This window comes from Apteryx rowi, unplaced genomic scaffold (genome assembly GCF_003343035.1).
Source record: "Apteryx rowi isolate R43461 unplaced genomic scaffold, aptRow1 scaffold_339, whole genome shotgun sequence".
Taxonomy (NCBI): Eukaryota; Metazoa; Chordata; class Aves; order Apterygiformes; family Apterygidae; genus Apteryx; species Apteryx rowi.
Window position 1 is genome coordinate 490748 of NW_020449852.1, and position 26352 is coordinate 517099.

At 36.7% G+C, this 26352-nt stretch overlaps 1 protein-coding gene across 5 annotated transcripts in view; it reads right to left on the bottom strand.

Moving 5' to 3' along the window:
* ZC3H13 (zinc finger CCCH-type containing 13) overlaps positions 1-26352 on the bottom strand; it is a 49511-nt gene that overhangs the window by 9070 nt on the left and 14089 nt on the right. For 4 of the 5 annotated variants that reach the window (XM_026072185.1, XM_026072186.1, XM_026072184.1 and 1 more), the window contains exons 5-15: positions 20817-20925; positions 17637-17776; positions 16140-16300; positions 14560-14757; positions 13060-13233; positions 9419-9729; positions 7857-8321; positions 6534-6716; positions 3047-3590; positions 1977-2080; positions 543-1568 (exon numbers count right to left, since the gene is read on the bottom strand). In XM_026072185.1, coding sequence (XP_025927970.1) covers positions 543-1568; positions 1977-2080; positions 3047-3590; positions 6534-6716; positions 7857-8321; positions 9419-9729; positions 13060-13233; positions 14560-14757; positions 16140-16300; positions 17637-17776; positions 20817-20925 — 3415 coding nt within the window. Of the gene's footprint in view, positions 1-542; positions 1569-1976; positions 2081-3046; positions 3591-6533; positions 6717-7856; positions 8322-9418; positions 9730-13059; positions 13234-14559; positions 14758-16139; positions 16301-17636; positions 17777-20816; positions 20926-23025; positions 23141-26352 lie in introns of all 5 variants that reach the window. The other variant, XM_026072188.1, reaches the window with a different exon arrangement.

The following is a 26352-nucleotide window of genomic DNA, read 5'->3' on the forward strand; positions in this document are numbered from 1 at the left end:
AAAGATGATTTTCATATGCATTAAAAGCATGCCTAACAAGGACCAGATTTACCTCAGTGAAAATATCTCCTGAGATCATAATGGATCCCTCTGCCAGACAGAAGGGCATTTTAATTTTGCATACATTTCAGAATTTCCATATTAAAATGAATGTTAGTAATGAATTTTAAAACATTATTTATATGATAAAACTATCTCATATGTTCTGTTAGCACAAAGCTTATTTCTTTTTATGAGTTTCATTTGCCCTACAAATTACTTTACCCTCCAGACAGCATGAACTGCCAAATCTGACTGAATGTTTTTGTGAAAACAAAGTGGTAATCCATGTTCATCGAGGATCAGCTTTTCAAGTATGGTAACACTTGCAGAAATCTTAATTCACTCTAGTTTTACTATGAATGGAAGARAGCATCTCCTTCTCCCATCACACTAATTACAAAAGAAAAGAGTATACAGCCATGCAAGAACAATTTGGGATTTGCACCTTTTCATTTTCATACAGAATGATAGGTCAGCCTCACTAAGACATATCTTATTACCTGAAGATGTGCTGCGACTGGGTTCCCCACGTTTCAACTGATCAATTCTGGACTTTCGCTCCCCAGTGATTTCTAAGCTTTTCTTCTCTCTGTCTCTGTCCCTGTCCCTATCCCTGTCTCTAGAGCTACTGTGTAGGATCCTCTTCCGTCCAGTCTGGTCATCTCCACTGCGATGAGCAGACTCATTGGAAGGGGATCGAAGTCTGCTTGAGGTATGGCTCCGATTGCTACCAAGACTGCTGCTGCGCTTCTGATCCACAGGCTTACGATGTGGTCCATCTTCTATAGTAACATGAGGGGTTTCCACCTTTTCTCCCCTTGTCCTGTGACTTTTTCTATGGGAGTCCTCAGTGTTTCTTTCTGGAACAACGATGTCACTGCGTTCAGGAACATCTTCATCTGACCAGTCACTAAATGTTGTATCCTCTCTTTTTGGGGGGACTTCTGCCACAGCTTTCTCAGGYGGTGCTTCAACCAACTCTTCTTTTGTTACAGGGGGAGTTCTCGGGCCTTTTTTCTTTTTATGATGTGGAACAATTTCTTCATCAGAAACTTCAGAATCACCCTTGGACCTCTTCCGCTTTTTCTCTACATTTTTCTTTTTTTGACCTTTCTTGGGTGAAAAGACTTGGTTTTCCTCAACCGTTGGCTCATTAGTGTACCTTTCCACCCCACTATCATCATCTTTCTTTTTCTTTGTTGCCTTTTTCTGTACTTTAGACTTCTTCTTGCTGTCATCATGCAGTCTATCAGATGCATCTCTTTCTTCAGAAGGACGGTGTCCAAGGTTTTCTTGGACCCTGGACCGGGAGCCTTCTGTAGCATCTGGTTGTTCTCTTTGCTTATCTGCTGAAGAAACCCTTTCTTTAAATTCTTGTTCTTCATAACGCCTGGAGCTTTCCTTTCTGTCTGATTTCCGCTCTTCTTCTTTCCAGCGACTCTGTCTATCTTCTGTAACATGAGAGGGGCTCAGTGACCGGGATTCCTGTGGTCGCACAACCTGGCTCAGAAGTCTGTGCTTTTCATCTACAAAATGGGAAAAAGGATGTACTTGTATTGTTTAGGAAGGAGAACAGGTGAACATTTGGTATCTTGTGCATGCCAAAAAGTGTCAATCAAAACAAATGATCCATTATTTCAGTTATATTTTCCAAGCTTTTATACTGCTGCAGAAGCAACAGACAATTTCCATTTTGGTAAACATGCATCTTAAAAGACAGATATGGAAGTCACTATCACCCAACAATACTAACATATAGTGACAAGATGAAGATACAAAACAAATATAAAGAAAATGGTATTGCACAGAAAAATAAGGGGAAGAAGACATTTTAAAGGTTTAACCTGCGTTTTTTCTATTTAAGGTTACAAAGTATTTTCCATAGTTAGAGGGTAAGCTAGATCTTGCAGTAAAGATAGCCCAGTCCTACTTACTTTTATCATCTCCACTGTTGTAAGCATCACTATCAGGAGAGTGCTCACGGCGACGTTTGGGTGACTGACGAGGACTTGGACTACTTTCATTTCTGTGACGCTTCCTGTGGAACAAACATGTTCAGTCAAATTTCTTGAAGATTCATTGGGGAAAAAGAAACAATTGAGTATCATCATCAATACAATCCCTGAAATACAAGCACCTCATACAGATGACAAAACATCTAAGGATGCCAGGAAGTTTTGCAATTTTTTACCTTGTTATTCCAAAACTTCAAGTACGATCAGCTTTCTCCGTCGTAATTAGGTGAGACATCTTAAACTAAGCTTCACAAAGTTAATATAGTTATCTTTTTTAATAAAGGGTATAAAAGGCTATTGAAATCTTTTTTTCCTGTGGCAATAATCCTGTATTAGATGATTCATAAGATTACACAAGTCTCTCACACAAAAGATACTAATTATTTCCAGGCAAAGTAGCCAAAAGCGAGGGGAGGCAGGGAACAAACAAACACCACACATTTACTTGGGACACAGTTCACTTAAATTTCTGTGGAACATACATTACCCTTTGCATTACTAAATTTTCAGTACTGGGAGGCTACCAGTGCAGGCTTGAATGAACTCATGAGCACTGACCTAGCCAGCTGCTACCTGACTTGCCACACTTCAAAACCATCAGCAGTCTGCTACGCTATTTCAAAGAATGCCTGCATTAATGAACGCAAGGTTACACAAATATACTTAGAAGGGAAAATGACATGGTCTGACCCAACTGTTAGCTTCTGAGCAGTTCCACAGTTTTGCACTAACAAAGCATCAGGCTAACTTTACCAGCATGGTTCAACTTCACTGATTGCAGGAGCCAGACCCTGGTTTTGGAGCCACCAGCAACAGCCACACACATGCAAGGGAGAGGTGGCTCCAGACTGGGCATATGCAAAAACAGGGCAGCAAGCTTCCTGCCCCATCTTCTCCTTCCTCCAAGCTTACTAACTCACTAAAATTGATATTAAAGAGACTTTTTTTTTTTTAATATTTTGTTTGAAGTCACGTTTATATCCACTCACTTGGATTTTCTTTCCTCATGGACATCTCTCGTACTTCTTTCTTCTCGGAGATCTTCCCTCTTATCCCTGCGGTCTTCCCTTCCTTTTTCTTTGTCATCCCAGTCTCTCTGACGGTCTCTTTCTTTATCCCTGTCCCGACCTCTCTCCCTTTCTCGTTCCCGTTCTCGATCTCTTTCTCGCTCTCGTTCCCTTTCTCGTTCTTCCCTCTCTCGCTCTCGCTCTTTTTCTCTTTCTCTTTCTCGTTCCCTTTCCCTGTCATGGTCCCTGTCTCTGTCACGATCACGTTCCCTATCTTTGTCCCGCTCTCTCTCCCTCTCTCTTTCCCGAGCACGATCTCGTTCTAACTCTCTTTCCTTCTCCCTTTCTCTTTCCCGATCTCTTTCTCTTTCCCTCTCTCGATCCCTCTCTCTTTCTCGCTCTCTCTCCCTAGCCCTTTCATCTCTTCTATCATCAGTCCGATCTACCCTTCGGTCTTCTCTTCTTTCATCACGCTCAAGGTCATCACTTCTTCCTTGATGTCGTACTGGTGAGCTTGCTCTCTGATCTGTGAGGAGAATCAGGTTTGGTTGTTAACTGTTTAAAAAAATATACACTACTTCCACTACACTAATTAAAAAGACTTGTTTTAACAATCTAGATATTAATTTGCATTAAATAAAAAAAACCCCTCCATTCAGAACCTTGAAAATTCTCTTGAGGAGGAGGGGGAAGATAAAAAGCAGTACTAATTTGAAATTTTTGTAGTATTTAGGGAGTGGGCTTTCCTTATTTTAGCCAAAAGCCAGTACAAAAATTTTATTTTCTACTAGATTGTTCTCAATGGCTTCAAAACATAATTAGATGCTTCACACCCTAGCTACTATATTGTATTACTGAATGATTCAAAATCAGTATAAGAACTTAAAAAGCTCAGAATGACACTCATTTAAAAATGAAATATGGAAGCATAACTGCAAGAAGTTTTTGCAGACATTCACTGCAGATTCCAACAGTTTTAATCACTGAATTTTCAAATGTTCAAAATGTGGCACAGAGACATGGAGAAAACTGTATGTATATAGAAAACTACTGTGATCCAGAAGGTCAGGGAAACTGATTTAACTAAGAGTATTCTCAACAGACCTAAGGCTAAAACTTGGGCACATTTTGTTAGTTATATTTTAGATTTTTTGATTATTTCTGTAAATTCTGACTATTTGAGAACAATTCCTATGCTGGTGTTACTAGTATTTGAACAGCAACAATCAACAGAACAATTCTCTGCAATATGTATTAAAAGCATTATACAAAAGAGCAAAAAAGATATGGATAGAGGTTGATATTTTTTTGCTCCAGTACTCTAAGGCTGACAGAGTGCACTTCTCTGTAAATTGAGACAATGTCCACCAGGGCAGGCAGGCAGAGCTTGAACAGTACCAAGTCAATAAAACACATATTTCCATCAGTTTAATCAATTTTCAACTCTAAGTGAATTAACAATGACTTAATGCTCCCCTGCTACTAGGTAAAATTAAAAGCAAACTTGAGTGACATTTCTGCCATGGATGTAACATTCTTTTTTTTTTTTTTTTTTTTTAAAACAAGTCATCAGTCCATACAAGTGGTTCCATGAACAGGTTTCACATTCTTTTAATGGTGTCTATAACTTTGAAATACCACTTATTATGATTACTCAATATTAAATTTTATATAAAGTTCTGTAACTCTTGTTTATTACACTAGYTTTGGTGACAAAATTCTTATGTGAAGCAAAATACTTGGAGGTGTATTAAACAAGTAATCATGGATATTCAGCACTTATATAATCACATTCATGATTTAATTATTTGAAGCACTTTTCCTGTGGTGGTTGGGAACACCCAAACAGTTGCTTTAGTTGAACACAGAGAACCCAAATTCGCAAGTTTGAATTTTAAAATCACACTAAAAAGATTCCATATATATGACAGAAGTACATACCAACCAAAATTTATCTTGATTTTTTCTGAATGACAAATGACAGTAATCTAATCATGGAAATTTACATCTTAAATTGTAACTCTGAGAAGGATTTACTATCATAAAGAGATCTATATTTTTAAGAAAGAAAAGACCAAATGCTATCTCCATTCAAGCTCTTTACGTATTTTTATCCTGCAAGTGAAATGCAATCCATTCAGTGACTTCCCTTCCAGAAATTTCTTTGTAGTGATGACATATGTTTACTTCTAAGCTTTTTCTTCTTTTTGTTAATGAAGAACTTGGTATGAGACAAAAAATACAAATTATTTTATAATGTATCAGGCAATTATTGGGGATGGGGAGGTGGAAGAGATGAAAGCTAGTTTGCAAAAGCCATCTACCAGGACACGATCAGACTGCAGGATTTTTTGGCTAACAAGAAAAAGGAAGCTGCAGATTAGGTTTCTGAAATCCTGCCCTGAAGRCAAGAGAGAAGCTAAAGCAGAAACTTTCACAATAACAAGCAATATAGCATAAATGTTTCAGTGGACTAGAAAGCATCTTGCAAAGTAGCATATAAAACACTCCTTTGAAAAACTGAAGGTAAGCAGCAGCTAGAACACAGCTGTCACTTCCAAATCAGAACTCTTCTAAAGATGGGGGGAAAAAAAAAATAAATCTAATTTTGTATTTATTCTTCACAGCTCCTCCTTTCTTTTCCCATGCTATTCCCATTTGCCTGACTCTCCATTTCTCCTAATTGATGAGCAATACAAGCACTCTCCACAGTGGAAGTGGGCACCGAATTCCTTAGAGACAAGACAGCATTCTTTCAGGTGCAGAAGTGTGAAATCTTGTAGACTGTGCCTAAAAGGGCAGTCTTGCTTACTCTTCCCATGATCACCAGTATCTGTACCAGTATTTATTAGCTATTTATTACTGACCACAGCAAAGCATTCATCAATATTAAATTCCCTGGGTCAGTAAAATTTTGAATTAACTACAGACAAACTGTCAGTTCCTTTAGTAGCCAGGCCTTCCTAAAAATAAATTCAAATAATTTAAGGTGCAAAAATACAATGATCCTATAGAGACAAACAGAACCAGTAATAAAATGCAATAATGATCCTAAGTTCATGTATGTATGTACATGTGGCGGGGGAGGGGGAAAAGAAGAGGAGAAAATGTTTTAACTTGAAGTTGTACAGTGAAATCTTTTCAAGTTTAGTTTATTTAAAGAATACTTGGATGAATAAAAACAGAAGGTTGCCAAAATTCAGCCACAGGAGGGAAAAAAAGACATAACACTCAAGCATAAACTGCCAATAAGAGATCTTAGTAAAGAAGTTGGCTTACATCCAAGATAAGACTTGTGTCAAAAGTACAGTATCAAATGAGTTATTTATAAACCAGTGGGGCGGAGATACATACACACATTCATATGCATACATATAAAAATATATATATACACACATACACACACATGTATATCACACATCCACATATATATATGCATACATATGTGTAATAGTATATATTAAAATACCTCTTTCTCTGTTGTCACGCCTGTCCCGTTCACCATGCCTTCTTTCAAAGGAGGAATCCCTTGCTTGCTCTCGACTATCATAGCGATCCCGGTCAGTGTAGCTACTCCGTGATTCCCAACTGTCATGGTAGTTTCCACTACTGCTGTGACCATCAACCTGGGATCCTCTAGTCCCACGACTTCCTAATAGAGATATATCAATATAGAAGGTGGGTTTCCACATGTAAGAAAATCCACTGACGTTTTACACCAATTGAAGAAGTAATTTTTCAAAAACTTGGAGTAACTACTCATGGAAATAAAAGTCACAGTGTCAAACTCAACCAAGAACTCTTAAATTTCACACCTTTTAACTGTAAAGTTACTATACAAAAAAATTCTGTTAACAAAAAATTAGAAAAATAAGAAGGTTATCTTCCGAAAACAGAATCAACACACTGCTATTCTGAACTGCTACAATTTATGCATTGGTTTCAAACAGCAAATTCAAGAATTTCTAAATTGGCACCACCTCATCAAGACATAGAGGTTTCCTGACTAGGAATAAAGCAGTCAAGAAGTCAATTCAAATTTGTTCTGAGTAGGATGTAAGCTCACAGACTATGCAGCAGGAAAATAAGTAGAGACCACTTTCCAGTAAAATTATATGGCATTTTCCTAATGAAAACACCACAATAAGCCTGAGAGCACCAAAATATATTTATTATAGGTGATTAAAATGTTGTAAGTGAAGTTGTTTATTTATAAAGTGCATCATCAAAAATGCTGCCACAGATTAAAATCCCTTTTTTTTGGTCAATCAAGGAGAGAAAAAGAGAAAAAGAAAAAGGAAAAAAAAAAAAAAAAAAGGGAAAAAGATGATTTTCAGGAACCTGTCTGGACATGCAGTTGCTTTTGAGAGAAGATAATTAACGGCTGCCCAGTACACTGAGAAATGCTGCCCCCTGCTAATCTTCAATTACACTTCAGCCTTTTATTTGTGTTTCATGGCCCCTGGGAAAACCCAGGGTGGCAGAAACATTAGATAGAATCATAAGGGTTGGTTTTTTTTGGTTTTTTGTTTTTTTTTAATGATATGGCAGAATACCAATGCTATGCCACTTTAATGAATGGAGAACAGAGAAATGCTATAAATTTCAGCAACTGTTCTGATTAATGAAAATAGAATTGAATGTAGCTTTAAAATTGAACGTAGCTTTAAAAGCATGAACTATTTGGCAGCAATTCAGTATCAAATATCAAACATCAAACAAGATATTATGAATACTGGTATTCAATCTTCTTCAATAAGGAGACTTATTCATTTTTTAAATCATGTAATACCCTTTTCAGATAATTCTGGACCTCTGCCTCGACTTCTGCCAGTTCGATCACTTCTGCTCTCATTTCTAGAGTCACTTCTGGAGTCAATCCTTGTTTCAGCACGAGAGCTCTCCTCTCTGCCATGGGATCTTCCATAGCTGCGTGAGTCCTCCTGATACTGGTCATCCTTTTTATGGGCATCCCGACTCTCCCTGTCCCTGTAGTCATGTGAATCTCGTGTTGAGCGTGAGTCCCTCTGATCACGACTATCTTTGTTATCTCTGTTATAATCCCTCGTATCTCTGGAGTCTCGAGTGTCTCTGGATTCCCTTGGATCCCTTCGATCTCTGTTATCTCTTGTCTCCCTCCGATCTCTTCCATCACGAGATTCTCTGTCATCTCTGTGATCCCTGGAGGTACTCTGTTCCTGGTCAAAATCACGATCATCTCTTGTTTCTCTCTCTTTTTCCCTTTTCCCTCTAGTTTCTGAAAAATGTTTAAAAGAATGTTACATACTTGGCTCAATCAAAGCAAGCAAAATTTTAAAAGACAAACAACACTAAAATAATACAGTCAAAATATACTTCTGACACACACACAGAAGCTTAAAATCAGTATGGAAGAAGGATAAAATCATGTTGGGTATCCATCTATATATTCAGCAAGCTTAAAAGATCTTCTTTGTGAATCTGAATCTGTGCTTTACAAATATTTACTTGTTCAAAAGTGAGTATGTATAATAAAAACTCAGGCGTGTTAGAAAGCAAGCACATTTCAATAATTTAATGGTAAGATTATGCTTTTTTAAAAGCTACTGAATTCAAATGCTTTGTGATAGAAATAGGTTCTTTCTTCTTACACATGCACTTTAAGAAAAATCTGTTGTATCTGCACCACTTGCTTTTAAGACCTCACTGCCCCACTAAAATCTTTCTTTCTTTTTGTTATTTATTTACAGTGTTGCCMCTACAAGAATATAAAATTTTACAGTCAGTCTAAAAAAAGCCAACAGACATATTCTTCATAAAAGTTTCTGTTGGGAGAAATGGCATGTTTGTCCTTCACAAATTGCTCTACCAACTTGATAGACTTCTACCAGAGGGAGCGACACACTTTCTTTGTGCACAGCTCATTTAACCTCAATGAAAAAGACAACAGACTGCATTGACCACTGTCAGTGAGGAGTGGATTAGCATTTGGGCCCTTTGCAGAAAAGAAGAGAGCAATGGTTACTTACAAGTGTTGTGCCATCTCTCAGCTGATCCACTAGTACATGCCCAGTACCATAAGAAGATTACTTACCTACTGACACCATCACCGCATTACAAAAGAAACTCCTAGACCTATAGGATCTATAGAACCAGCTAAGCCTACATAGYCAGTCCTATTGAGAGCACTCCATTGCATGGTCCCTGAAACAGCACCACCAGCACAAGACTGATAATACTGATGTCTGCCAGTATTTTCTTCACCGTGTAGCCAGTGGGACAGATGCAGACAATAGCACAATTTGAAYAATCGAGTTTCAAAATATAACTTGCAAACAATATAAAATTATTCTGAAGTGCTATTCTTGTTCATACCATCCCGCCTTTCATGGCGCCTATCATGAGACTGTGAAGTCCGATCACGATCATGCCTTCCCTTCTCTCTGCCAGGAGATCGATGTCTTGAAGGGCTTCGCTTCCTCTGAGGAGAAGAGGAAGAGCGTGGGGGATAGGGAGAAGATGATCGCCTCACAGGCGGGGAAGCGGTCCTTTGATAGGAGGGAGAGGGAGTTCTTTTGTGGTGTGGGGAAGGAGAATGTCTTTGAACAGAGGAGCCTGATTGTGATGAAGAGGAGTGATGTCTAGAGGATATGGGAGAATGATGCTGACCTGATGGTGAAGCAGACCTGCAAGAAAGAGTTAGAATAGCCACACATGTAATAACTTTGACAACAAGGTTACTTTACTATAACCTATGAAAAAGAGGAATTAAAATAGCTTGTGCCATTTTTTACCCGTGTCTACTGAAAATAAAAGTGCTATTTCTACAAGACATCAGACTAGTCTTTCCTTATATATTTCCAAAGCATATTTATGTATTTTCTAAAGTATATTTAGTATATAAATGACAACAGTTTATTTAAGATAATATTTAAGAACCAGTTGTCCAAGAAAAATTTACAGACTCCAGAGCAATAAAACTGAAAATATTTTATGCAGCCACTAGAACTCCTTCCTGGGGAAAGAGAGGGAGGATTCACAAAAAATTTGATCTTCTCTCCCACCCCCAATCCAAGAAGAGTAATTTTCTTCACTACAAGCTTCCTTTTGGAATTCATGGTAAAATTAGGCAGATAACACTGTGTAAAAGTTATCTAAGGGGAACATTTTTTCTTCAAGTAAAGAGCTATACAGCATCCTACTTTTTAGTAAGCCACAGTGGTTCCTTCTTTTGCATTTTTTAATTATTTCTGTTATTAAAGGCACTGATCTTTTTAAACAAGTTAAGCCTAGGTCCTGCAAACTCATATGCTTATCTGCCTAAAGTTTAGCAGACAAGAACATTTACAAGGTCAGGGAAAAACTTCATTCAACAAAATGAGAAAAAAGTATGCCAAGTATCTCTCATCTGGGAAATCATAGTTTGACTAGGGATCAGTTACACATCAGTAAATAGATTTCTTCATAATGTGTATCATATGTACAGTCTAACATGGAGGAACACAGGCTTCATGCCTTTGAGGGTTTTTTTTTTCCCCCCTCTCCTTAGCAGCATCTGAGCAACTTGCAAGTGTCTTTTCTCATGAAATGAACACTACACTAAAATCCCAACTCCCTTCCTCTAGACAAAATTCCAGAGGCTCCACAGAAGAGAAGAGCAGGAATCAAAATAATACCACATGGACAATGCATTTTTAAAAACTCCACTTACTTTTGAGTAATTTGCTTTCTGTTTTTGAATGTTCATTTACAGTGTTGGTGACTTCAAGCAAATACCCAGATCATATAGATTAAGCTCTAAGTTTCAGGGGACTCACAAATGAAGGTCTACTTTACCAAAGGTAGGATCGTTCCTGCAAAATTCCACAATAGCTCAGCAGTTGGTAAAGGTATTTTGGCATTGTGACTGCTGTCGTAAGGGCTGTGCTATCCATGAGGCCCATCCTTGCCTGCAGGCCTGTGACATGTATGTATTCAACCCAGCTTTTGGCAAATACCATGCAAATGTCACAAGAAATTCTTCTCTGTGAGATAGCTGATGGCACTTGGGCTCTGAACAGAATGAGCTCTGGAGTAATTTGGGTTAGCATGCTTACAGCATGCCATGACACTATCCAAGAGCCAAATGGATAGTCTCTTGGCCAATGCTGCTCAGCAGTGGATCTCACAACTAAGATAACTTTCTGAAAGACTCAGACTCTGTTCAGGTAAAAAGATTCTCCTTATGTCAAGGACATAGAGATTCTACTTCCAAGAAGCAAAGCTTTGGGTACAGAACGCTAAGCAAAATCACTGGCAACCTGAGGTAGAAACTCAGATCTGCAAGGAAATCATTTTTGGGTAAAAGACAACAGGGAGAGAATCTTATATTAATGTCAGCACTTCTTTCCTTCTAGTCATACCACTGACTCAAGAAAACTGCTTTCATAGTTCTGTGGAGTAGTATGCTGATTACCACAGGACCAATCTTACAAAGGATGTCATTCCATAGCCAGATTCCATTATACAGCCAGATATATTCACTGAAGGAAGCATCTTTACTTGATCCTTGAGGAGTTTCAGGGTAAGTCAAGTGGCAGAAGTCAAACAATTTCTACAGAAAAGGCTGAAACAGCACTTGATATGAGCCACCTCAGCTCTACTTGAAAAACTACACAGGGAAGTGGCAGAAAGAAAGGGGTGGGCCAAAAAAAATACATAAATAAAATACATAAATAAATAAATCTTTAGAACATGCTTAACTAAGGCACTCTAAAGAACAGGTTGCATCTGTTTTCCAATTTGAGTGGTATAGTGTCTGTGATCCTGTATGCTTAGATATTGTAAGGCCTGGAAACTATCCCATTTAGATGCATCTGTGATAGTCAATGCCAGAGACTTATCTGGACTCCTCAGCAACAGACTAAGATTCTGAATCTCCTGTCTGAAGATGCAGAAGAGCATGGGGTCCAGCTGATCTGCTCCTGAGGTGGCTTAAGAATCCCTTTAAGCTCTACATACAGTCTGAGCTCCAGAATACTTGTGTGACTTCTTCTGCCTGGAAAATTAAAAATCTGAAAGTCTCCTTTACATATACTGTGAGGAAGCATTCCTCACTGATGGCAGGAAGAAGAAAACTCAATAGTTTCTCTGTCTCTCTCCATATACACACTCTTGCTGGCTGCACCTTTCAATCACAAGAGGGAAGGTCTAACCACTGAGGGTGAGGACTGACTCTTCCTGAGAGAGCAAACAGTCTGCATCCCTCCAAGATGATCTGCATCCCTTTTTTTCCCCCCCTTCTCAACAGAAGGGTAAAAAGTAAGCAGGCCTCCCTTTCCCATTACAACAGTAATGGGTAATAGTATTTAGCACTGCCATTCTGAACTTAAATTTGCAGATTCTTTCAGCTCAGAGCAAGAAGCCTCCTTCCTTTCTTCTTCAAAGCTAAGTAGTAATTTTTTCCTGAGTGGCAAAAGGTTTTCCTCTACGGCCCCCAGAACCAGCACAAATGACATATCTAAAACACACTGCAAGAACGGTCTCTGAAATTGGCCCCGTATTATACTGTTTAGCCAGCTGTGCTTTCTTTTCCAGGAAAGATGCGTAGGAGCAAGATCTGTGCATCACCTTATCAATTTTAAATTGGAGAAACTCTGTTCCTTCCCCATCTCCAAGACAGAAGATTTCTCCTATTACATTTTGTACTTTTTAAGAAGGTGGGGGGAGGATTAAAAATAAAAAGGTGCCCAAAGATCACAGACTGAACACGTCCCATATCAGACTACTAAAGCTCCACCTGATGATGAAATATTTGAGAAGAACTGACAAATGGAAGCTTGGACCATGACTTGTGTTTGTGACATGACAGGTACTCTCAGTGTAGGACCCGGGCAAAAATACCATCTCAGAGCTCAAGTGCTGGAGGCACACACATACCAGCAACAGACCCATACAAACAAACACTCAAAGCAATAGACAAAGTTTCTAAATTACAACTATTAATGGAAATAAAATCTATGCATTTGGCATCCCACCTGCGAGAGGGTGAGAAGTTATGCTTGTGAGCGGTTGACTTGGCTGGAGCTCGGGAGGCTTGCCTTCGCCTTGCAGCAGGTGGTGAATACTCTCTGGAAGGGGAGGAATTACTGCCAGAATGATCTGCAGGGCTAGGAGAACGCTTCTGTCTATGGGAGCCTTCAGAAGGATCCCTGGAAACACAAACAGCAGCTTGTTCTACAGACATAATACGGCATTTGTACATCTCTAAGAAATTACAAACAACTCCAAGACAGAACTCGTGCTTACAAGATCATGAACTACTCTTACAGAATAATTTGTTCCATCTGTAATGTCACATATGAAATCACCTTAAGTTAGCAGAACTAAGGAATGCAAAATATACACTAAATTTCTTCCTAATGATTTGATTATAAAATACAGAGCTTGAAGATGGTGAAAACAAAATACTCTTTGATTTTTACCTAATATTCTATGCGGCTATGAAACAGAATTCCCATCAATGGAGAGTTATCTTGATACCCGTTCATGTTCTGTAATGTCAGAACTTTAAGAAGCCTTAGAAGTTCACAGACATATTTTCAAACACTAGGCACAGTTTCAAAAGAATGAAGATCATCTGAATTTTCAACTATTTCTCTTGCTAYTCATCATGAAGACTTGACATTACTTCTTAATTTTTATTTAAGGAAAAAAAATTGACAAAACCCCAACTACTCTCTTACTCCTTTCACAGCTACCTAGAATGTTCTTTACTGCTCCTCCTTCCACTAATGAGGAGGAAAGCATTTGGAGGCCTCAAATTCAACTCARTCACAGCAAGTATGAGGGAAACAATGAGAGAAATAATAAATAATGTATATTTCAGTTTACAATTTCCTGACCTTCAGCCCTTTAGTTGGTGCTATGCTAGATACAAAGTAAGCGCTTACATATACACCCTATTTTCATCAAATGAATACAAGACCTAGAAATGCAGTTGTAATTTTTCAACTTAAATGGACACCTATGCTTTAAAAAATAATGGGAAAATAATGGGAATAGTCAGATTAGATGCATAAATGCAGAAGCAAAGAAATTCTAAAATCACAGTAGTCTGACTATTTCAGAATTTTTTTTAATCTACTGAAGATTAAGGAAAAGACAAATATGCCATCTCCAATGTAGAAAGGTAACAGTCCTCTCAGACGTCAGAAAAGAAGCAAGTGGACAAGTGAATGACTTGTGAACTTCCTGAAAAATATAATGAATCTTTTGGAAGGGCAGCTGACAAACTTAAGTTATGTAATATATACTTATATTATGTTGTATATATTAGTAGTATTATGTAGTTATATAGTATATACTTAATAGCTTATCAGTCCATCTAAATAATGCATTTATAATATTCAATGAATACTGAAAAGAGTGCTGCCAAAGCAGGTATAAATTCCTTATTAGTTAGTGATGCATAAGTGACAACTTTAAAAAGCAAGGTTACATTAATGTTAAAAATCCAATAATGCAACAGAACTTACCTCTGCTTCTCTTTTTTCTCCTTGTGTCTTTCAAAGTCACGCCCTCTCTCTTTCACCTCCCTTGGTTTTTCTTCAGAACGTTCTTTTGCTTTATGTTTCTCTTTGTGTTTTTTCCCTAGGGGAGTTTCCTCTTGTACTGGAGGAGGAGGACTAGGGGTACGAGGACCTTTTTTTTTAGTCTGGTTACTTTTAGAACTCCTAAAAATAAATTAACAGGAAAAAGAAATTGAAGGACTGCCAACTACTTCAAATAATGATTTCTCTGATGTTAGCAGGATAAGTTATAATGTAAAAGTGCCTTAAAGCTTTTAGGACAGGATTCATCACTCCATTAGCAAAGTGCTCAATAACTACACTTGACTGTAGGGTGAATGCAGATGGTAAAAATTCACATTGAGCTCTTCACTTTATAATCTTTATTTCTGAAGCAGATGAACACAAAGAAGAACTGCTCCATTCAGATAGCATTAGTTTCCAAAGTCACAGTGCCCTTGCAAGAACTGCACACACCCAAAGAATCTACAGCATCTTGCCTATTTAGACTCCCAATTCTGCAAAACAATACACCATCACGTACACCCAATGATTTCAACAACTCATGTCTTAGATTTAATTCTAACTACCTGACACAGGATAAAAGCATCCTTGGATTTTTGAGCACGCATCTCACTTCATATGAAAATAAATATTTACACCATCATGTATTTTTTCCACACCAATTATCACAGCCCCAAAGCCTATAAACTAGATGCCATCACATACTAAGTATCAGTAGCATACTATTCCATGTTCTATACTCTTGTAGCAAAAACACCATTGTTTTGTCTCTATTTTAAAAGAGCTGTTGTTGGCTTCGGTTGGTTGGTTGGGTTTTTGCTTAGCAAACATAGATGTCTATGCTTGTGCCGGTATGGTAATGTCTTTCCTACCTAACAGAAGCAAGCACTGATTCAGAAGGTTCTGCAGCCAGCAAGAACTTCAAACCAGTTTTAGGAGAGAACTTTAAATCAGTTTTAGGAGACTGACTTTTTGTGGCAAGGCATCCAGTTTGACTTTCCTGGGATTTTCATGTACCTTGTCCCTACCTTTTTTCTCTCACCCTTTTCCCTGCCCCTCCAAACTCCAAGTCACTCCCCAAGTCAAACATTATTTCCTGAACAGCAATATGCATTATCAACAGAATTTGCAATTGGTCAAATTACAAAATATTTCATATTTTAGTCTAGATGAGCTATTTCACAGGCTCTAGCATCTCAAATAAAACTATCCCCTCCGGTAACACTGTTTATATTTCCTCATCATCTTCAGAGACTCTAGGACACTCAAAGAGAAAAAGCCTGCTGTAAACCTTGAAATTAGCCAACTGACAACTACATGCATATAACAATTTTCCACAGTAGATGATTCACAGCTTTGCAACAGTGCACAATTTAGAGACCTTCCTCTGAAGTTATAAAATCAATAGTTCTGGAAGCAAGCAAAATGAAAAACTATGCCAATTAATTATAAAATCCACTGTAATAATACATCAATGTGGTTCTCTYCTCCCACTCTTCTCCAAGGTGCATCTACATACTGACCTCTGCTGATCCAAAAGTGGTGAAGATACAGTAGATGCTTTCTTCTCTTTCTTACTAGCTGAAGAGGAAGATTTGGGACTGGATCTTCGTTTTGGAGACTTGCTAGACTTTCTTGGTGATGGAGATGGTGATAATTTAGATCTAACCACCTCTGGAGAAATCTTGAGGAAAGGAATATATTAACTGATAATATATTGATGCCCAAAAGCTTCACTGTATGAACACACACATGCCAAATACATACACATAGTAACAGTCTAGATCTTAGATCTTAACCAATTACACTTCTACCACAAGTACACCAAGCACAATCTTCAAAACAGTTTATTAGCTTACTAAAACACCATAAAAGGAAGATAACCAGGGGAAGAGGGAGGGAGGAAGAGAAGATGATGCACTCTAATACATTACAACAGCTATAACTAAACAAAGTTTAAAGACATTATATTCAAAATTAGTAAGATCCCAGTTAGCACTCCAGTTTGTCTGAAAAATTTATCTCCAGCCCTGTGCTAGCCCTTAACACTTCCTCTGTTCTCACCCATATTCCCAGCCAGAATACATCAGCAATGCAAGCAGCAAAGGGGACAAAGTCATGGACATAAAAAGAAGCCCTTACAGCTCACTTTCTGTGCTGTAGGATATATGGAAAACAATTTGTACATTTACTCTGCAAAAGTTTTGTGACAATCAGCTGGAATCTATAATCATATGTACCCTATAACTCCTCTTCTATTGCTTCCTGCAATAAAGGTTTCCCAAAGGACATAAATACTAGTTAGAATATGGTCCTGTCAAAATTTAGTGGGACAGACCACAAAACACAAGTATTGTGGGTTTAGCTTCTGTATGCTCACGCTCCTATACTGTGTTTATTTTTTATAGTTAATGTCACACTTCTTCACAAACCCAGAAACCTTTTGATTAAAACACATTAAAATATGAAGGCACCAGCCATATTGGGTAGCCAAAGACAACAGTTAGTCCTCTGAAAGAAAGAGGCCTCCTTTCAGACTTTTTTTTTTTTTTTTTTTTTTTAAAAAACTTCCCCTAAATTTTAGGTCTTCTAACACTTACTTTGGGAACAGCTCTGCCTGTTACTCTACTTTACTTTGTTACTACACAAAATGTTGGATAAACAACTTGTTAAAAGTTATGCCTTGTATTTTCCTATACACCTTGTCTCTGTTAAAAGTCATCTTAGTTCTGTATTATTAAAAAGCACACTCGAGTTACTGGAAGAGTTTTGTAATCATTTAATAACCGATTTCACAATGGCAAGAATTCAGTTATGGTGCCGGAAGACTGACCAGATAGATACTGGCACCTAATATCCAAGTCACACACCAACTTATACGCGGGCCACTTATTTACTACTGCGTAACACAATAGCACATCTGTAATCCAGAAAGCTCAAATTGCCCTGGAAACAATTAGAAGGCTATGAAGGGATCGCTGTTGTTTTTTTTTTTAATTTCACATTTGCATAATACAAACCTCTTTTTTAATTACTATTTCCTCTCGTTTCTCCATGTTTTCCTGTTCCAACTTCATGAGTTCTCTCTGAATCTTTTGGCGCTTCATTTCCAAAGACAGCTCATGGTCATAGTCATAATTGACATCTCCATTATCAGAGTCTTTATTAAAAAAAGTAGATAGATTAGTAAATAAATTGCATATGAAATTAATAATATTACTTAGCATACTGGATGCACAGCACGAATATTTGTGCAACTTTTAAGCACTGCACATGTGGATCACTGAAGCTAAGCCAAATCTCTACTCCAATTATCCTATGTAAACTTGAAATAACTCCAGTTAGATCCAACCAAGCTACAATTAAAATACTTAAACTGCATAAAAAAAATCTTTAAATTTATTTTAGAGATTTGCACCCATTATTAAACTGAGGCAGAAAGGGAAAATAAAATGAATATTCCTAATTTACTTCCCAATAAATCACTTCTTTACATTTATGTAACAACAAATTCAAAAAAGACTGTGTTTTCACAAAGTCCAGAAATACGCGCAGCGCTTAATTGGGAAATCTCACATGAAACAGATTTATATAGTGATGCATGATACGACAGCTTTTTGTTTAATTAAGTATCCCACAAAGCAATAGATACTCTTTTTTAATTAAACATACAAACTGATTTTAAAGTAATTAAAAAAAAGACATCTGCATGAACTCTTTCATTAAAAAGACATCTGCATGAACTCTTTCATTGGATTAAAAAAAAAAGAAATCACACTTTGATAGCTTATTTCTGTTTTAAAACACTACTGCTTGATTTTCACATCAGTATAGGTGTTGTTTTCTCCCACTTTTTCTTTAAGTCATGGCTAGTTAATATCACACTCTTCCATTCATGCAACTGAAATCTTCTTGAAAAAGAGAGCAGTTTTACTCATTCTGTTTACATTTATTTTGTTTACAGTTATTTAAATCTGATGCTCAGAAAGAAGTTGGAGAAAATCACCTTCAAAGAAAAGAGGGCCTCATTAAACTTTCTTTAGCTTTCATCCCTCTTCATACACACAGAAATTTTATAAAAGCTTCTGCAATGACTATGCTCAATACACAAATTCCCTTTATATGTCATGAATGCATGGGAGCTGCTTGTAGATAGGTGCAGTCCCTAACAGCATAGATTCTTTCCCAGTCCATCTGTCTACCTATGTAACACCCACTGCAACTTAACAGACAGTACTTCTACTTCCGCCATGTCAGAGGTTTTAACTATTATGAACACCAATTTGAAAAAATCATAATTCTCAAGATGAAAGGCTCAATGTCTAAGGCTTAAGATATTCAAAGTACATATTTACGTAATGAAAGTTTTTGTGTTGCAAACCTTTTTGAATTAGATTCTATTTGCATACCTACATGCCACAGGACAGAGCTTATTAAAACACCCAGAAAGTTCAAGTTTAGAAAGGGCTGAAAATATATTATGGCTGCTTTTCTAAAAGTTAGAAAATCTCACAGAACAGAAAATTTCTTTTGGATTTTATGAGAGTGACAGAGGTGGCAGTAGAAGAAAATATCAAAAAAAAATCTCAGTAGTACATTAAGGAATGTGTTTACTATTCTTTTAATTGCTTCTAAAAACTTCTGTTAATATTTGCCTTCACATTCTCTATTCATACATTGTGCTTAAGACACAGCAGAACAGTATCCGCAACACTTGCAACTTTTTATAGAAAAGCTACCTACTCAATGAAATTTACGGTGGAGCCTCATTCCACAAATAGATCCATTATATCYAAATTCACTCAAGAAATTTCAGTGGCTTTCCTTTTTTCAAAAACAAAGTCTGCCACATGGGCTATTGAACCTTTACTTTCTACATTTATTAAATCTTTATTTCTTACATTATAACCAACTACTAGACAAGCAATCAATCAACAAGCAACTAACATTTATGTGTTTAGCCAAAATTGACTTCAAGCTATCATAAAACTGCAACATTATGCTGAAGATCTCTATAATTTGAGAGAAATTTTTACCACAGTTCTGTGTAAATTTTTAGGCACGCTAATTTAAAGTCACATACTTATCTTCCAATATACAACAGTTGCTTCCTCCCCCCAAATACTTAATACAAAACCCTTTGTTTAGGAAGGCACTGTGGCTGTCCACATTTTGTTTCCACCCTGAAGAACTTCCAATTTAACATAAACTTAAAGCAAAAGTGCTAAGCATACAGAATCATTTGCACATTTCAAAAGATTTTGTGTCATATGAAGCTTTAATACAATGTAGATATGTGTTTTATACAATTATTTATATCTTGTCTCTTGTGTAAGACAAGAGTTGTAAACTCTGGAAAAGGACTGTTTTTTTGTTTGGCTACAATTTTTGGTAGAAAGAATCCTCAAAGGTGGATCAGGATCCCCATGTTCTCTTGTCATATTGTAACTACTGCTGAAACACTGATATTTACAAAACTAGGTAAACACCAAACTTCATTAGAAGCTGTTGTAATTTCACTGTCAGGTTAATTTGGTCTCTAACAAAAGGGAAATGGAAAGACTCAGGAGAGAGAGGAGAAAACAAGACAGTTTTTTCCTCAACTGTCTGCACTGTAAATGGATGGATATTATCAACACCATGGACAATGAAATCATCTTTYAACCATAAAAAAAGACTACAGCAGTAATGCAAACTTCTTACAACTCTTTCAGTTGTTTTGAAAGGTGAATAGTTCACCAAATTCTACCTTCAGCTGTTACACTCATTCTAGTCAAGCCCTCCTTAATGAGACAGTCCACACCAACACAAATCATTGAAAAAAAATCCCGCTGCCTTTAGGCTTCAAATGAGTTATATGCTCTCTTCTCAATCCTACCAGTTTCAAAAAAAAATTTAGATGTCATCTGGATTCAACTACTGACCTAGATGTGAAAGGCTCAGCCACAGAGCACCCAACGGCCAAGTTACATGTTGTCTGAGGAATGGAAAAAGTGTCCGTTTTCTAAACAAGTTGGTTTTACTATTGTAGCAGTCCAACTCAGACTGCTTCTTTGCTCATCTCCAAAAACAGATGTTAATGATCACCGCATAAAAGTATGTTGCTTAGAGACTGAATTTTTAACCATTCTGCTTTACTTACAGTCTGACAATCCTGTAATACTTGAACTGTAGGGGACCACTGGTTTAATTTCACTTACCTTCTCTATTTGTTTCCCAATCCCCATTTTCCTCTTCACTTTCTGGTGTTCTCTCCTTTGTAATTTTGATATCCTCCTTTTCTCTGTGTCTTCCTCGTGAAGACTCTTTCTATAAAGGGAAAAATGCTGAATTAAACAAGTTTTTTTTTTAAAAAGAAGCCTGAAGAAGCAGGTACATTTTACATGGTATTTGGGGCTTCTTTGTTTTTTAATAGTAAAAAAGTCTTTTCCCCTTTGGTCTGTTGAACAAATTCCTTCTTAAATGTGCAGAGACTCCACAGGCAAAATATTCTAATGCAATTTCATACAATCAGTATGCAAACAGCAGACGGGGAGAAGAAAGAAGAAGGGATCCATAAAATAGGAAGGTTTAAAGGCAGGGCAAGAATCAAGCATGTATCAGAGAATCAGGTTTAAAATAGGAACCGAAAGAACAAATCACTTTCGTAAGACCAGAAGTTTAATGAGCATTTAAACAGTATGTTTTTAACAGCTTGAATAAGAGTTCTCAGCTGTAAATAAGAATATCTGTATTCAAGGCAGATGAGCCTGCTTAACTCTACAGAGGATAAGGATGTGTGAAAGAGGGAAGAAAAAAAAAAAAAAATAGAGAACCTTGGCTGGTAGAAGGAGTGAAAAAAAAAAAAAGCAACACACAGGGATCAAGTTTTGATGATAGCTTTATCTTTGATCTTTCATTGGCCCAGAGTTATTAGTCAAGTCTAACTATTGCAGTACCACCCACTTTGCATTCAGCAGATGGTCCTACAGATACCTAAGGAAGCCAGAGACTCCTCTTACAGGAAATAAGACTGTTTCAAAAGTGCTCTCTTTTTCTCCTCCTCCTACCTGCCAATAGTAAAGCTGCACAGTTGTATCACTGCCTCTGCTGAATCAATATCCTCTAGACAATCTACTTGGACTTGAGTGGAATAAAGAACAAAGTTTTTTCACTACTCGCAAAAAAAGTACATCCAAGTTTAGAAGTATCTCAGATTAATTTAGTAAGTAGGAAATCAGAAAGAGCATAATGAAAGCCTGCCACGTTTCCTTTGAGTCCTCCCCTCCCCTTATTCTGTCTTTTGGGGATTCTTCAGTTTTGATGTGCGGGACCCTTTGTTTTATGCCAAGAAAAGGATATTCCGGAGAATTTCACTAGCTATTCCTTATCGGGAATTAGATCTTTGCTTGATTTCAGTCCTAAACATCATCTTAGAAATATAGTAAGGAAATAATATAACACTTTGGACAGTCACTCACAAGTGAACAAAATTCAACTTTTCCTTTTTATTCATTAAACTAGATATAAGATATTAATATTATTAACTATATACATGATGACATAACAAGTATTGCTTTTATTTTACCTAGTGAACTGAAACATATTACAATGTACAATTATCTTGAAGCCTCTCATCTTGATGCATTAAGCACATCATAAGTCTTAGAAGGTTTGAAAAAACTAACAGGCCACTAAAAAAAAAAAAAAAAAAACCCACAAAGGAACTTCATATTAAAAAACTAATTCCGGTCAAGTTTAACTAAAAACAGCTTGTAGAGTAAGAAGGAAAAGAAAGTTAATTTTTCTTCTTTTTTATGACAGGACCTCTTAAATGATGCACAAGATTCTAACCTGGCAAGTCACATTAGTTTCTCTGACCTCAACTGCAGACAAGTTACATCAGGTAAGCCATAATCCTATCATGTACAAAAGGCACTCAGGTCTAAGAACAAGAATTGTACTAAGCTCCAAAGTTGAGAGTACAAACTTGAAGAGAAAATGACACTGAAGAGATTTGAAAAGTTCTGACTTCATCAGCAAGCCTCACTTGCAGCCATTTCTTTAGAACATTTTCATTTTTCCAGACTGCCCTCTTTGCTGACTGCAACTGTTCTGTTAAACTCTTTATTTCTACTATATACTCCAAATAATTGCTATTATATAAACAAATAAAATTTCTTAAGTACAAATACTAGTTTCTATTAATCCAACACTATTTGTTACTAGCAAACTGAAATATGAACATTAAGACATCCTTTATGTACTGCCTTTAAGAAAAAAATTCTCAAAGCCTATTTATAAAATAACTTTTCAACAAAGCAAGTACAGTTCAGTCAGAATGCTTCAAGTCCAATGCAATTTAGTAAGTACTCCATGTTAAAAATCATACACAACCTGAATATATCTTGCCTACATCTCCAAACTTACAACCAGACATAAGCATCCTGAAACGCTGGCCTGTATTTTCTCCTTCAGTGGAGAGATTCGGTAGTGGCAGTAGTGGGACAATCATACTTCTACAGAAGAACTGAGAACAAAATGCCTATGAAAGAAATTTTATTGTAATTATCAAATATAGGTGAAGTGAATAGACGATTTTTATGCCAGCATGCTATTTTACAAGTCACAACAACTTGATCCAAGCCCATTATAAACTAACAACTTCAGTTTAATTGTCATGAGAAAAGATTCTGGTAACATACCATCTTAAAAAAAAAAAAAAATCTCAATTTAGACATTCTTTTCCTAGAATATATATTAAAAATTTCTCATGGAAAAGTCTTCAACATATTCCTTTTGTTGCATTTGTTTTACTTACAGTATGTTCCCTCATACTGTGTGCTATACTGGTTAATGAGCAAGTATTTCATTCGTATCCTCACAGATGATCCTGTACATTACAAAGTTTGTCTGTCTCTCGCCCTTACTGAGCCAAAAACAAAAAAGGTCAAACTCCTAAAGGCCAAAAGCATGTCTTTTTTCTGTATTTGAAGGTGCAGTATGCACTTCAGATACACCTGCAAACTATTTATCTGCAGACTCTGGAAAACACCATTTACCAGAAGACAAACGATAAACTTTCATAATAATCTAATTATTTACTAAACAAACAAACAAACAAACAACAACAACAAAAAAACAACAGTATATTGTCCTAAGCATAGACAACAATTTAGCAGACTTTGTCTATGCTGTTYTCAGGTATATGCTCAAAGTTATACTTTGCATGTGTTGCATAGATTATTGCAGTTTAATACCGAATTTCAGGAGAAATACTACTTAAGGAGGGAAAAAATTAGACATTATTACTGAACTCCGTGAGATTTTATTACATCTAATATCTACTTAAGTTGAAGATCCACACCTCATAAGATGTGATCAGCACCCACAGCACAAGGTTTAATGCCTACTTGAATAAATTTCCCACTAAAGCCAGAAGAATTTGGCCAAGTACCAAAGGATTCATGCAGTCTGCAAAACATGCTTCTAGTCAAGTGTTATCTTGCCAATACTGATGGACAAAATATTCATAACATTCTTATAACATACAATTCTTACAAGGCAGAAGTTTCAGCTTCTCTCTTGTCAGCACATGTACATGCAGCAGTGGTATAAACTAATTTAAAAGCAAAAATTCTTTTAAATCTAGAACAAGCTACTAAGTATTATAGCTAGAATCGTTTGGGTAAGCACAGTATTATTTTGCTCTACATATAGTACCTTTATAGCATAAACTACTGCCATACAATACAAACGTTCAAGAAAACGAATCTGAAATTTCCCTGAAACGAACAGATATTGATTCCTTTTCAGAGATGGAAGACAATGCTGACTTCCATTTCCAGTGCAGATATTCAGAAGCCACGATGACAAAAAGCACAAGATAGGAAACAAACACACAAGCAAATTTTTCTTACAAACACCTTTCACCTAAAGGTAAATTAAGTTCTTCCCCCTGTTTCTCCCAAATCACACAAACTTCACGGAAATTGTTTTAGATAATACTTCGAATACCTCCAATGTAACTGTCTTCTCAAAACACAGAAAATTCAACATGACAATTTCCAACTAAATATAATAAAGGCAAGAACCTTATCTAATTACTTGCAATGCATTTGATACACTAAYACACAGCACTGAAATAATTCCAAACATAAATCTAAAAACACTGAAGCAACTGAGTTCAATGTAGCTGTCCATGCAATGCAGCATATTGTTTCTGGAAGTAACRGTACAAGACATGAAGAAATAGTAAGGGATACTCTATAAGCTGTCCATATAGGAAGTTTCTTCCTAAAGATAGACAGATTTTTCTGGTAAGCTTATGTCTCCAAGCAACAAGAACTCTCTCTCTTCTAAAAACATTTTATACTAGTTAAACTGTCTCAGCTTTCTGTGGAAGCTGCTCATGTATCTTCTTGTGGCAACCAGTAGAATTATTATATAGAAGGTAAATAGCATTTCCCTTTGGCATTTTCAGATTTGCCATTGTTTCTACTGGGATAAAGTATGAATAAGATGCATCTAATTTACATTCTCTCAACCACACATTATATGCATTCATCACATCTCCTTTCTCCTCCTCTCCAGTTTCATTCTCACCTCCTTGCCCACTTCAGAAGGATCTTTGACTACATTTCCCTTGCATAGGGGTGATCATAACCAAACAGCATTTCAAATAAAAGTGGACCATGAATTTTTATAGCGTAATATTAATCATTTTCTATTCCATTTTTATATACGTATTTGATTCTGTGACTGTGACTGCACTTCAAGCAGAAGTTTTCATTGAGCTGTCCACAATAACTTCTTTTTCTCCCAGCTGGTTTCACTTACTTTAAAAATTTTCACTCACGGTTTTTGGTTTTAATTAATTCCTTCACTGTGCATTACCTTGCATTTGCCAACACCAAGTTTCATCTGCCATTGTACTCCTCAAAACTATCTTTTCCCCAAGCCCCATGGCTTTCCTCAGACTTTATTAATCTCAACTAATATCTTCTGCAAAGTCTGCCATCTGGGGTGTTCAACACTTTTTTCCACATTCTTAAAAAATTAGCTATTTAGATGAAGCACCACGGCATCCTCTGTAACTTCATCATTTTGAAACTAATCTAACATTTTCCCTTTAGCTGGCCTCTAAACTCGATAACATTATACCTACTATTCTTTAACTGCTTATAGGTCCCAAAAGCTCCGTTTCCAAAGAAGCTATTTAGGATTTCATCTGTATCAAATAGTTCTCTTTCAGCCAGTACTCTGTTACAGTTTCAATTCTAGCAGACTGGTGAAGCACAAGTTTTGTGTGGAGGAGCAGTGCTCTCTTGCTCTTTTTTTCTTTTTTCTTCTTCTTTAAAGCCACAGTTACAAAACTTTTTATGGAACAAGCTATTTGTCATTATTTCAAAACAAAGTTAAGATTTCTTATGTAGTTCCTCAGTTATCCCAGAAGTTTTGATAAGAGATGAAACTGTCAATCATTAGATCTCCATCACAGGCACAGCTTTAATGATGGAGCAAGATTTCTGTTAGCAGTTCAGCCACTTGAGTCTTCTGTTCTTTCAGAACTCCTGGTCCTTTGCAATACAAGTGTTGACAGCTGTCCCTCTTCCTCTACTTGTTCCAGAATCTTTTCTTTGGATATCCCAGCTTTTGACAGTTGCGTCCATGCAATCAATATGAAAGCTCAGTGATTTCCTGAATCTTTTATTTTATGAGATTGATGCAGAGGAATTTTCTCTCTGCAATACACTT